The sequence below is a fragment of the Lolium perenne genome, chromosome 5 (genome assembly GCF_019359855.2).
Source record: "Lolium perenne isolate Kyuss_39 chromosome 5, Kyuss_2.0, whole genome shotgun sequence".
Classification (NCBI taxonomy): domain Eukaryota; kingdom Viridiplantae; phylum Streptophyta; class Magnoliopsida; order Poales; family Poaceae; genus Lolium; species Lolium perenne.
Window position 1 is genome coordinate 159,388,302 of NC_067248.2, and position 14,332 is coordinate 159,402,633.

General features: G+C 42.2%; 1 protein-coding gene across 1 annotated transcript; it reads left to right on the forward strand.

Annotated features, from left to right (window-relative positions):
• The first annotated feature begins 9,400 nt into the window (after positions 1-9,400).
• LOC127300366 (uncharacterized) lies at positions 9,401-13,993 on the forward strand. The gene is made up of 4 exons (XM_051330471.2): positions 9,401-9,675; positions 12,546-12,663; positions 12,735-12,963; positions 13,756-13,993. Exons 1-4 carry the CDS (start codon positions 9,524-9,526, stop codon positions 13,782-13,784), a joined length of 528 nt encoding a protein of 175 aa, XP_051186431.1. The 5' UTR covers positions 9,401-9,523; the 3' UTR covers positions 13,785-13,993.
• The last annotated feature ends 339 nt before the right edge of the window (positions 13,994-14,332 follow it).

Below are 14,332 nucleotides of genomic sequence, written 5' to 3' on the forward strand. Positions count from 1 at the left end.
GGCATGGTCTGGGGTGCTTCCTGAGCTTCAGTGGCAGTCATGTGGTAGAAACGGCCGTTGTTGTTGTTCTGATTCCTTCTTCCGGCAAAGCGGCGCTGTTGCTGAGCAGGTGCTGCGGTATTGGCGGCAATCCTGGCAAGCTTCTTGGGGCACTCATTGGAGAAGTGACCCACAACTCCACATTCATAGCAGTTGACGGTGGACTTGTCTTTGGGAATGATGGGGGTAGCATTGCTTCCAGTCCTTGGGGCAGTATTGGGGTTGTTGTTGTTTCCATTGTTGTTGCTGTTGTTGGGGTGGTTGTTGTTGTTGCTGTTGTTGTTGTTGTTGTTATTGCCTCCGGGCTTCGGGGGTCCTCCGTTATTGTTGTGGTTGTTGGGGCGATAATTCTGGGCAGGGGGCTTGTTGTATCTTGGGTTGAATCCTCCAGAAGAGTTATTGCGGTACTTCTGGGTGTGATGGGGTCCATTCTGGTTCATCATTCTGCGCTTGCGGTTCTCGTTGGCTTGATGTAGCTTTCCTTCCATCTGTATGGCTGAGTCCACGAGGGCTTCTAAGTCAGCGAACGGAATGTTCACTAACACAGTTTGCATCTCATCATGCAGTCCGTTCAGAAATCTCTCCTTCCTCTTCTCATTGGTGTCGGTCTCATCCGGGGCGTACCTTGACAGAGTGAGAAACCTGTCGCGGTATTCCACCACGGACATCCTTCCTTGTTTGAGTTCACGGAACTCGTCTCTCATCTTCTTGATCAGTCCTTGGGGCACATGGTATTTGCTAAACTTCAGCTTGAATTCTTCCCAAGTCATCATCTGTCCCGCATTCATTGCACGGGCACTTGTCCACCAGGCTCTGGCAGGTCCTGACAGGTAGTGGGTGGCAAACAGTACTTTTTCTGCAGCTTCTACTCCCGCAACTTCGAGGTTGTTCTCCATGGTCTGGAGCCAGTCATCAGCATCGAGGGGCTCTTCAGTCTTGTTGAATATCGGAGGGTTGGTGTGCTGAAAGTTCTTCAGCTACGATCCAGGGTGATCGTGGTTTCCGTGGCCTTGATTGTTCTGAGCTATCTGTTGCAGTGCGGTAATGTTGGCTTGGCGTTCAGCTCTCTCGACTTCTCGGTCTGCCATCATTGTCTGCAGTAGTTGCATCATCGCGTCGTTGGTGCGATTGGGAGGGGCCATCTGAACATTGATGTAGATGATAAGATAAGAGGGAAATTTCTATGGTTTGTTTTGTTAAGTTTAAAAAGTTCATAATATTGAAAACTTGAGTAGTGTTGCGGGGGTAAAAACCAACAACACTTTTTCATTCATACCAAGCATCATACATTACAATTCTAACACACCGTTGGTTTGAAGAACCATTCATCGCTCTACGATACAAGGGGATCCTGATACAACTCACACATACGAAAGTGCTTTAAAAGAAACTACTCTTCAGGGGGGAATACTTCGTCTTCACGGGTAATGTGTTTGGCGAAAAGCGAGGGCGTTGTCCAACTCCTTGCGGGTCTTGTACAACATGAAGTCGAGGTGTGCTACATAGTGGTTCATCTCCGTGTGCGGGGGCATGGTCATCGGTCTTCCTGTGGGGTCATGTCTTGGGTAGTAGATGAAGCGAGTGTTCTTAATCTTGTTCTCATTTTGTCCACACAGACGAGAAATTGCTTCTTGCATAGCTCTGACTAGTCCTTCCTTCCAAGTGTTTCCCGTTACAGAAAACCATATGGTTTCCCATATTGGGGTTCCAGGCTTGCTTCGTAGATCGGCAGCAACTTCCCACCGAGGTGGTCCTCCGGAGTGATTGTTGAGGGGTGTTCCGAAGAACTCGGGGTACGGGCGTCCTAGATAGTCCACTAGTTTCTTCAAGTCTTTCTCGAACATCAGGTTTCCCCCGTGACCAAGCTGATAGAACTCCCATTTGTACTCCATCTGTGAAGAATTATGATGAGTAAGTTAGAGAAGTGTGTCAAAATTTTAGGTAATAGTATAAGAAGAATAGAGCATAACTTTCTTATTTTGAAAAAGATCTCAATGATAAGAGGGAGAATAAGTTTTTCATAAATAGTCACTTCATTTGTTTTGAAACTAAATTTTTCAGACGTCCATTCTAACTAGGGTCTCCTAAGGTCAACAATGGCTCTGATACCAACTTGTCAACACCCGGATTTTTAAGTCCAGATGCCTATTATGCCATTCCTCGCAATCCCAGGAATATTGTTTTTGCGAGACATAATAGATTGATATCACAACACATCATTCATTACATACCATAATCGTCTTACAAATAAAGGATCACATGATCCAATCTCATTACAATAATAGAAGTTCTATTTATTCATTACATAACACATAGCGGAAGCGAAAGTAGCGTAGTAGTAGTCCATCTATTCCACAGGCAACTGTTGATGTCAGGAGTGATCCTAGTTGTCGTAGACGTCCTGCTGTCCTTCTTCCGGGTTCTGGTACTCGTCTTCATAGTCTGGCCATTTGAATAGCCAGGAACACAGCCATGAGTACTTTAAAGTACTCGCAAACTAATACTAAGGTAAAATACTATCAACTATAGTAAGGGGATTCTAAGCTCTAGTTTCATTTGCATAAAGCCAGTTTTATTTCATAAAACCCTTTAATAATCAAAAACCTTCATTTGATCAACTAACTCAAGTGGGAACATCAGTGTCATTCCCACAACTCAGTTGTGATTCAAAGTCAAAGTCACCTTCCAATTCAAATCACAAGTCACCATTCATATTTTTAGAAAAATTCTGATGACGGAACAGTATGGCCTTTCCAACTGTCCATAACCGCGGACGCGGCTATTCGAATAGGTTTAACTCTGCAGAGGTTGTACACTTGTGCCACAACAATTGCAATAGCTCGTCAGGGGTAATCGGCCCTGATTTATCGTACGCGAAGACGCGAACTACCAATCCTAACCTTTCATTTACATATTCTAGTATACGCACCTCTCCCCCTGAGCTTGGCCTCCCAGTGAAGACACGCGGTCAGCCGGGGAACTGCACAGGGCTTGGGCCGGACATTCACCTCATTTCACGTCATTTCACATCACTTCACCAAGACGGAGGCAGCCTCGGCATAACCCCTATGACGCTTGTTGGAGGGAACCCATACTAAAATACATAAGTTTCCAGCTAAGCCTTACCCAGATTCAGGTATTGTGGGGGTACTTGTAAAATTGGAATGGTATCGCATCCGAACCCAACCATCAGTGTTTTAGTAAAATTCACCAAGTCATTCACCAGTCATATTCACCTTCAAAATCTTTCAATAGAATGACTCATTATTCCAAGGTTTTCAAAGTCATTTCAATTCACAAGTTCCCACTTAGAGTAGTCACTTTTAATATTGAGCACTAGCCACTAGTTATGAGGGGTGCTAAGTATCTTGGAGCTTGCTAGGCTAAGTGTGATGCTCTTGTACTACTCTATAATTCAACCAAGTGAATCATAAATCAAAAAGTAACTTTGATAAATAAAATCAAGTAAAGCTTGTAAAGTAAAAACTTGGGATAGGTTCATAAAGTAAAATGTAATGGTGCCTTGCTCTTGTAGAGCTTTGCACTTGGCAAGAATATAAACTTGCAACCAAAATAGTTGCCTTAGTCTAGCTTGCATTGGTAATAGCTTGCCTTGGTTGGTGATGTGATCAAAGTTTTCTTGCTCTTCCTCTTGGTAGAAGACCTCTTCCTCTTGATAGTCTCCGGTACTAGCGTCTATAAACGAATACGAGGATACAATCACCAAACAATACTTAAGTAGTCTTAATTAGCCTTAATGGCTCACACAATTGATCTAGCATCAGTACTTAACATTTATCCAACAATTATTCTAGGGTTTCCTTATTTAGTATTAGGAGAAATAATTTCCTCTTATTGAAAATTTAAATTAAGGTTTCTTTTTGGTTTGGAGAAATAATTTCCTCTCATTGAATTCTTCTTAAGATTTAATTTCTCTTATGAATAATATATGACCTAGGTTGACCAAAGTCAACCTCTTCATACTTATCATTTGAGAAAAATGATTTAAATGAGGTTCCATACCTCATGCAATTTAATACTCACATGGTAGTGATTTAGTGCCACCAAATAATTCAATATGAGATTATATAGACCATGGTCACTACCTCATGTTGAATTACTTGAGAACAAGATTTAAATGAGAGGAAAACCTCTCATATGATTTATCACATAGTTGTAACTAATTTAAACTACTATTGAGGTGATTCAATATTCTCAAATAACCAGGGATGATCCCATGTTGACCAAGGTCAACACTTCACACTTAGTATTTGAGAAAAGGGATTTAAATGAGATTCATCATCTCATGTGATTTAAATAACCATTGCAATTTAAATACTATGTTGATTTAAATTCTACAAGTGAGCAAGTATGAGCCTAAGCATTTAAAGGTCAACACATTACTTCATATCACTTGTGAGAATGATTTAAATGAGGTGCTACACCTCATTGGTTTAAATTCCTAAAATTTGAAATAGTTTAAATGGGCTAGTATTGACTACATAGCCAATATTCTGCTTCTAGCCCATGATCATGTACAGAACATATATCATATTTTTACATAGTAAATTAGAGTTTGTTAAATGTGAATTATTGCAATTGGATTCACTTCAAAATTCAAATTGGTTGATTTTCTAGATTTATTTGAATACTGAAAAGTATCTGTTTTGTTATTTTTATCATTTAAATTCTACAAATAATTTGCAAGTGAGGCCAGTGGCATTGTTTAGATAAAACTCTAAGCTTTCCAAAACATTTCGAATCACTCAATTTGGGTTTCTAGATTTTAAACTATTCAATTTATAGTAAGGGACCAGTATTGAAAATTTGCTGAATCATATTATTTGAATTTGAAACAACGGGCTTAGGCGGGAACACAGATGGGCCGAAACGAGGGGGAAGGGACTGGGCTGGCCCAACTAGCGCTTCCCACGCAGCGGGCCAACTGACATGGTGGGGCCTGCGTGTCAGTCTCTCTTTAACCCGAAACGGTACCTGTGAACGCGAGCCGCTGGATCAGATGGAGATCGGACGGTGGAGCTGCGTCGTCGTCGTCGACGAGAAGCAGACGCGGGCACGGCGGAGGCAGGGGGTCGACGGCGAGCTGGGGCTCCGGCGAGGGGCGGCGCTGATGCTAGGCGACGTTGTCGACGACGAGGAGTCGACTGGTACCGTCGGCGAGGCGTGGGGTGGCGTCAATCGTCGGCGGCGAGGAGCTACTGTGGCGGCGGGTTCCGGTCAAATTCCGGCGAGAGGCAGGCTAATTGAGGAGGGGAAGGTGTTGAGGAGGATCAGAGGGATGAGAGCAACTTGTTGGTGTGAAAGATTCGGGCGCGGGAGCTCTCCTTTTATAGGGGGTTGAGGTGCTGCGGGTGCCCGTGGAAGGTCGTCCATGGCGCCGGCATTTGGAGGGGTGAAGGGGCAAGCTATGGGGCGCGTTGTGTAGGCGACGGCTAGGCGGAGCTAGCGCGCTTGAAGGGACGGCCGATGATGCTCTGTGGCGTGCTAGCGACGGTGGCGTCCTCGCGGTACGGGCACGGCAGAGATTTGATCATAGCGACGGCTAGGGCGTTCCCGCGTGCCAGTAGGGTTGTCCAGGAGCTAGCTGGTGGTGTGGTGATGGCGCGTGCAAGAGGGCAAGGCGAGGGGAGGACGAGGGCGACCGGACCAGAGATGCTCTGTCGTGTCCAGGATGAGGTCGGGGCGCGCTCACCGCGTGCCTGGCACGTCCTGGCATGGTGCTGGGCGTGCTGGGGCTGGCCAATGCCGTGTCTTGGCGAGTTTGGGCAGGGCATGGGCTTCGTCCTCGTGCTCCAGGGAGGCTTGTAGACATGGTGTAGAGTAGAGGAGGGGCTCAGGTCGATCAAGTGCATGTGTGGCCGGCATGGTGCACGGCCAGCTTAGTTTAGGTGTTTCTCCACACTTTAAACGACGGGGCAAGGACATGGTGTGGTGCAGGGGTTGCAGGAGAAGATGATCATCACATATGGAAAGGGGTGGAGGCAAAAATCCAGAGGATATTAGGGTGTATTGGATTTCCAGAATGGTGCCTGCAAGGTGCTCGACACAATGGCCGCATGAAGATAAAGTTTGAATTTCGAAATTCTTTTTGGTGCACTTCATTCTTATATTCAAAGTGATGGAATGGTGGTGGTGGTGTCCATTTTGATGAAGGTTTGCAAGAATTCAAAATGGGGGTCATCTTCACATAGTTTCAAAGTCCCTACTTGTCACCTCTCTACTGGTCAACCTGGTCAACATCAGCACTAATGGTCAACATGAGAGTTGTTCACTTTCATATGGTCTTGGATGACATGGTCATAGTTGACCAAGTTTGGTTGAAGAAAAGTCAAAGCCAGAGGGGTAAAGAGGGGATCATGTTAAAAATCACACAAATGACCATCATCACATGTGAGATGGTTTTGAGTTAAATTTTGAATTGATTCTGGTTTCTTTGATGCATTTGGGTTTGTTTGAGTTATATAAGTATTTTAGAAACCAAAGATGGAGCTATGGTGGCCTTTGGTGAAGATTTGCAAATTTGGCTAAGTGTATGTGAGTGAATTTTGGGGATTTTCTCCCTATTTGATTTCTCTCCATTTGAGTTGACTTTTGTTGACTCTAATGTGGTTCTTATTAGTTTAGAAACATTTTCCAACCATTGAAACCAATTCAAATGGTCTTGTTCAAAGATTTGCAAAAATGGCCATAACACATAAGAGGTGATGTGTCATATTTCATTAAACTTGTAAATTGTTCCCCTTGCTTTACTTGGGCATGGGTTAGGGTCAATTTAGTATTATATTAGGTTGAGGGATGGTTTCACATCATTTGGTCAAGGTTTAAAGTCATATGGCAAGAATTGGGTATTATGGCTATGTGTCACATATGCCTCTATGCATATGTTGCATTTGTGTTTCACTTTGACTTGACTTGACCCAATTGGTGTTGTTGAGTGGTGAAATGGTATATAGGAGTGATCCCTCCATTCACAACATGTACTAGGGTCAATATTCTTAATTTCCCATATTTGCTCTTTTACTCTCATATGCCTCTATGGCATTTTTAGTTTCTTTTTAATTTATTTGGAAACCACTTGGAATTGGTTTGATAGGTACTAGGTAAGGTGTATGAAGGTTTTCCAAACCTCTAAGCAAAGTAGAAAAGCTTAGGGTAAAGTTTTATAAATATAGCCAGAGGCACATATGCCTTTTTCTTATTTATTTTCCTTTTATTTTATTTTAACTAGGATGATGAAAAGAGGGGTGAGGTTTAGGGTTTAAGATCACTTCAAATACTAATAACAAGCAATCATAGCAATAGCACAAGAATTAAGCAAGATCACTATGTATCCTACTTAATTAATAAAAGTTTTTGTTGGTTCCAAAATTTGGAACTAGTGAAATTCATTTGTTTTATTTTGAAATTCTTGGGATGTTACAGGTACTTTGATTACATCAAACGCCACTGCGTAAATGGGTGGTTATAAAGGTGGGATTAGGTATCCGGAAAGTATGAGTTGAGGCATATGGATCAACAGTGGGATTTGTCCATCCCGATGACGGATAGATATACTCTGGGCCCTCTCGGTGGAATGTTGTCTAATTAGCTTGCAAGCATATGAATGGTTCATAAGAGACCACATACCACGATACGAGTAAAGAGTACTTGTCAAGACGAGGTTGAACAAGGTATCGTGATACCGATGATCAAACCTCGGACAAGTAAAATATCGCGTGACAAAGGGAATCAGTATCGTATGTAAATGGTTCAATCGATCACTAAGTCATCGTTGAATATGTGGGAGCCATTATGGATCTCCAGATCCCGCTATTGGTTATTGGTCGGAGAGAAGTCTCAACCATGTCTGCATAGTTCGCGCACCGTAGGGTGACACACTTAAGGTTTGATGTCGTTTGAGTAGATATGGAATATGGAATGGAGTTCGAAGTTTTGTTCGGAGTCTCGGATGGGATCCAGGACATCACGAGGAGTTCCGGAATGGTCCGGAGAATAAGATTCATATATAGGAAGTCATATTCCAAGTTTGGAAATGATCCGGTGCATTTATGGAAGGTTCTAGAAAAGTCCGGAAGAAAGGCACTATGGGAAAAATGGTGGCGCGAAATTTATCGGTGAGGCGGAATTAATGGTGTAAATATGCGGCACAAATCGGTGATATGTGACCAAATTCCTTTCGTGAGATTTTCGCGGACTCACATGAGCTCCCACTATCCCACTCTCGCACGAGGTCGGCACAAAAGTAAGCGTAAGAAGAGATGGGCTCACCCAAAACGGCTGAATCGACCGTGCCTCCTCCTTAGTACTCTAGGCTGGCTCTCCCTCAAGCGAGAAAGGCGAGAAAAGAGAACCAACCTATAGTTGGATGGTTATGAGGGTAGTGTCACCTCCTGCCTACCAGAGTTCAAATCTCAGATTTGACAGTTTGATGTTTCATAAAGACGTAATATTTTTTCAGAGGGAGGCGACGTTCCGTCGATAAGGAAGTGTCTATGGTGACTTTATCAATCTTAAAATCCGTAGGATTATCAGTTTTCTTGGACTCAGACTCTCAGAGACGTAAATGCGCGTGCGTACCTTCATAAAAACGTGTGTATTTGTAAACATCTACATTTGTAGCGTGTTACCATGTGGTAGACGTGGTGAGCAACTAAACAATTGTTAAACAAACATTTGTAGCGTGTTTCGCGAGAAAAAGAAGTAGAAAGGCGAGAAAAGGGCATGTGAGGAACCGGTCACACCCTCAGACTTTGAAGAAAGTCCACTTTTGGTCCTTGAATTCTAGTGAAAGTTCACTTTGGTCCTAGAACTTCTGTGTGGTTTAAAATGAACCTTGAACTCTCAGAATCATTCATTTTTAGTCCTTACCCCGATTGAGCTAGGCAAATATCTGCCATAGGTGCCCAAAAACTGAAGGTAACGGTGCAAGGGTAGAGAGATGGAACGATGTTGATAAGCAAACAAGGAGACCTTTGTGGCGCAACTCTTCACGTGAATTAGAGGGAGAGAAATCAAGCGAGAGACTAGTTCAGGGACCCAAAGGTTTCGTTGTTTTTTGCATTGTGATGTTTGGTTTAACATCTCAGCTAGTTTGGGCTTGATCTGGTTTTAAACCAATTTGGTTGGTTCCTATTTTTTTTCTTTCCACGTCAGTAATTTTCTCAACTTAACTGCAAAGGGATGAAAAATGAACTATTATGAGAGTTCAAGGTTCATTTTAGACTAAAAATAAATTTTAGGACTGAAAGTGAACTTTTCCAAGAGTTCAAGGATGAGAATTGGACTTTCTTCTCAGACTTTCGGTCCGGTCGACCTCTCCACGTCTCGGGCCACAAGAGCGTCGGGTCTCATCGTTCCGGTTTCCGACCGAGCTTTCCCGTCCCTCAGCTCGCTAGCTAGATCTCTCTTCCACAGGGGAAGTCGCCGACGAGAAGAGAGGGAGTCGAGCTCGGAGGGCGAGGCGATGGGGCGGGAGGTGTCGGAGAGCTGCGTCGACGGGGTGGTGATGGAGATGGTGGCCGCCTACTGCGGCCGCTTCTACGCCGCCAAGCCGGAGCTCGCCGCCGGCCGCATTGAGGCCATCGGCTTCCAGGTCGGCCATCAGCTCTCCGAGAGGTACTCTCACCTTCTCTCGTCTTTCTTTGTTTGGATCCCAGTTGCTTTCGTGGGTGGATCTGTAACCTGCTGCCTTGACTCCCGCCGATCCGTTCGCGCCTCACCCCATGCCAGATCATTAGTTCCCCTGCTCGTCAAGCGGTAGCTGCTAATTGTCCGATTCGGGGCTAGCTGTGGATGCACGGATAAATCTTGAAAGCTCATTCACAGATTCTTGAAATGATCACTGTAGTTCAACATAGATACGAGCTAATTGTCTGATTTGGTGCGAATATCGAGCTGTGGTCTCATTGCCTAGCAGTTCCTAATTTGGGTTCCTTGCCATCTATGAAATCCCAGTACCTTTGGATACGCACAAGGCTAAAGGTTCATTTCATCCTATGGATTATGTCGATGTACTTGCTGAGTATAAATACATACACTTTGGCATACGTATAGGTCTTGATAACTGAACACCATCGGCATCAGATGCTATATTGGTGTGATCACTATCAAAGTATCAAACAGTTATGCACACGCCTTCTTAACTGGCCAGCATGTTGAAGTCAATAAGCCCCAGCATGTATCTAGAAATTATGCCATCTTTACTGAACTTGTGTGGTTCCTAGTCTATTTGTTCTACTCTAAACTATAAAGCCCATGGCAAGCCGGTAATAATTTACTGTAATTGGTAAGGAAACTAAACATGAATGGTACTTTCATATTAAGAAATCATGTCGATATATGAACCCAATTTGTTCAAAGGTTATGAATAACGAATTCAGTTGTTTCTTCTCTCATCAGAGGGGTAGGCTGGCAGCAATATGGAACAGAGGTAGTGTGTTTTTGCAAACCAATGTATATCGAGCTGAACCTACACCGTACATTAGCTTGATCAACTCAGCACTGTCATTGACGACGTCTTAAAACCCTTGAACAAAGGTTTGGAAGTGAAGTAAATAAATAGAAAGTTTCTTTGCCTCCTATGCTTTTTGTCATGTCAAATTTTCTGGATTTATTTCTAACATTTGTCATTTTCTTTTGTTGAGTTCTCTTGTATCTTAGAAATATTTTATTCTTCTTTGGTTATGACTATGATATATACACCATGGTGAGGGTGTAGTGGGTTAGGTTTTCTAGACGAGAGATGGCCATAGGTTGGGATGAGACAACTAGAGGAGGTGAGAGACCGTGAATAGAGAGCAATATGGTGCCTCGATTGATGAGTTCTGAGATATTTTAAATTCTTCTAAATGGACGTTAGGCTCTTAGACCTATGATATGATTAATTAATGCATGATCACCTTTGTTCTGAAACAGTGAAATGTAAGCCACACTTTGACTTTGCAGGCTTCAGCTTTGACCGTATCTGTCTTCTACAGTATTTTGTTAATAAATAACTACAGAGTAACTTTTCAACTATATAACAAAGTGACTTCTTATACAAACTCATTAGTCAGTAGTATCATTTTTTTTGTCATATAAGTATATATAACCCATATATTATCAATTTCATTGTTAGTCAAAGCTGGAACTTGAACAGTCATAAGACGCCCTATTTCTCAATAGAGGGAGTATATTCTTTCTTAATATAATATTCAAACCGGTTCAAGCGTCCCCCGGTTGAGGGTCATTATTGATTGACTCGCTCTGGAGGATGTAGGCCAGAAGGGAGGTAGATGAAGAAGTAAGCTAACCTAGGCACAACCAATGCTTGATGTTGTTACCTTCTGTACCGAGGTCAATACTCACCACTGTTGTCGGAGATCAAGGAGCAGGCTTGCAGATCGGCAGTGAGCAAGAGCTCCAATACTCTTATTTCCTTTACTACTCGTGCGAGTCAAAATGGTTGGGTGCACATTGGTATCTTTTCGTAAGGTTGTTTGGCCCATGTATCCTTTAGCGTGAATGGGACATATACATTGTCAAAATTTCATTACTAGCATATTCCCGGTGCCTCCTGTTCTCAAACACTCATACTTCTCTTGTAGTTGGGTGGGGGGGGGGGGGGGGGGGGGGTTATTCTCCCATCGTCATGTGTATTTCACTATTTCTTAGACTCCAAGCAAACATATGCGCGAGAACTCTAGTTGCACATATGTGTAGAGAAGAAAACAAAGGCGAGTGCCTATATAATGGGTTAGAACAGTGGTTGGTGTGAGTCTGCTGAACAGGGCTAAAGCAGTTTAGTTAGTGTGAGGGTCCTAGGGATCTAGGACAAGGTATGCACATATGGTTTCTTTAGATATTTTGTTTTCTTGCTAGCTCACTATACCCCCTCCGTTCTTGTTACAAGGCCACTATCTTATTTTCTAGATAACAAGAAAACAAAATCAACTAATAAACGGCCGGTTAATTATGTGGAAAACTTCGGTATTCTAAGCTAATTAAACATGTGGTGTCTCTATCTCTATGGCTGCACACAACCTTCACATTAATGAGCACCATTGTACGAGAGAGAAATCTAATCAATTCTTCCTGGGAAATGAGAGTGGCCTTGTATAGCAAAAAAATGTATTTTTTGGTTGTGGCCTTGTATTGAAGAACGGAAAGTGTACTAAAAACTGAATTTCGGCATCTAACTTCTATTAAAAGAATCTTTTTCCAGAATAACAGTGGTGATACTGCACATCATCATTTATAGTAGCCCCCTTTTATTTTTATAAGTGCATATTTTTGAATTTCAATTTGTATTGATGGCGACGATGAGGTTTCGATCTTATTTCATCCACATGGTTTCTGCTGATTTTCTAGAGTTTTAGTTTATAGTGAGTTGGGCTTAAGCTGTTATGCTTGGCTAGACAAATGTTTATCCTTATTTAAGCGTGTGCCTTCTATCCTACTGGACTCATAGTGCTGAAATGCTGACCGAAATTTTTGTTTATATTCAGATATACAATGGAGCGCCCTCGATTCAGTGATCATCTTGAGGCGATCAAATTTATTTGCAAAGACTTTTGGTCAGAGCTTTTCAAGAAACAGATAGACAATCTGAAAACAAATCATAGGGTAATTGAACAGATAACCCATACCATATTTTGTGGTCATGTTATAACTGACATTATTCGACTTGCATGTAGGGTACCTTTGTTCTTCAAGATAACCATTTCCGGTGGCTTACTCGTGTTTCACTAGAACCATCTGTAGAGAGCGCTGATACAACTGAGAATGACTCTGCATCATTAGGTGATTCTGCGGCCCAAACAACAAGCATGCTTTTATATTTCCCATGTGGGTTAATAAGAGGTGCACTGACAAACTTGGGAATCCCATGTGCTGTCTCAGCAGACATGTCTAACCTTCCAGCATGTGAGTTATCCATTCCTTTCCATGATCTTGTACTTTCTCAACATGTGATTTAAAAAATGAGGTTAGATGATCTATTCTATAGTTATTAATAAGATGACCTGTCACCCACTATATACACAGTACATCAACTCATTGACTTGAACAGTATATCTTCTCCAGATCAAGAGCTTGCAGTTATTTGTGAGTTTGATTCGTGGGTGCTTTTCCAGAGCCCACTGATGTTTTGTCGTGTTGCATGCTGAAATCCATGTCATGAGAAGTTATATCTAGCCAACCACCTGTTGATTCAAATGAAATAAATCCATTGTGGGCATGGTTTAGACTAGTATCTGGTCAAGTTCATTTAGGTTGTCCAATAATATATAAAAATGCATTAGCCATTTCAATCGTTTGTGCAAAATCTTTTCCTTCTGTTGTTCCTTACTCCCTTTAGTTTGTGTTCTCCATTTAGTGAGCGACAGGCTAAAAGAATAAATTATCATGATTGGGCCAAAAAGGAAATTCATCGTATTGACTGAAATCTGGAAGTGATGTTCCCGTTTAGAATTTTTCTAACATCTCATTATGTATGTTTAAGCTACTCATTAATAAGTCAGCACCTATTCTATGCATTTTGAAGGACGCCACATTAATAAGTCACATTTCTTCATGTGAAGCTGCTGATATCTCCCTTCGTTTTCAATTTACATTGGGAGTTCGGACATGCCAGTTGATTTTCTATTTCCAGTCACCGTTGCACGAAGTCTGCATTTTGCGTGTTCTGACAAATACGTGATTTATCATCGTTGACAGGTTCTTTCGTGGTGCGTATAAAGACATGATCTGTGAGAAATATCACAGGTAGAATGTGAATCCCTGCATGTGGTTTAAGTGGTTTGGACAGGAAAAGGGAGGAGGTCCAGTTATTTGAGTAGATTGTATTTTGCTGTTCCTCCTATGTTTGAATCTCAAATATTTGCTGTAATTCTGTGATGCAAGATACTCTGTAATATTTGATCTGGAGAATGTCTATAGATATGCATTTTTTAAATCTAGTCTAGTCAAATAATAGCTGGATGGAGCCAACCTCCTAACCTGTTTTTCTCTGGATGGAGCCAACCTCCTAACCTGTTTTTCACTTAAAGAAGTTAGATTAGACTATATTCCAAATAGAGCTATTACAATGTTTTAGTGCCACTGAAATTAAAACATACTCCCTCCATTCCATACTGGTTTTCGCTGATTTGCATGACCAATATAAATGAGCTAACTCAGTCGACATGCTCCATCATGTCCTGTGTCAATCAGTTTTTCAACGCATTCATCACCATAGAACAATCCGACTGACGGATGAGAAACCGTTAAAAGTAATCAACGACGTGCCTTTAAG

What these genes read in the sequence shown, in the direction of transcription:
- LOC127300366 (XM_051330471.2), top strand. Translation starts at nt 9,524, where the DNA reads ATGGGGCGGGAGGTGTCGGAGAGCTGCGTCGACGGGGTGGTGATGGAG. An exon ending in GGCCATCAGCTCTCCGAGAG is followed by an intron (nt 9,676 to 12,545) that starts GTACTCTCACCT and finishes GTTTATATTCAG; the next exon opens with ATATACAATGGAGCGCCCTC. An exon ending in ATCTGAAAACAAATCATAGG is followed by an intron (nt 12,664 to 12,734) that starts GTAATTGAACAG and finishes ACTTGCATGTAG; the next exon opens with GGTACCTTTGTTCTTCAAGA.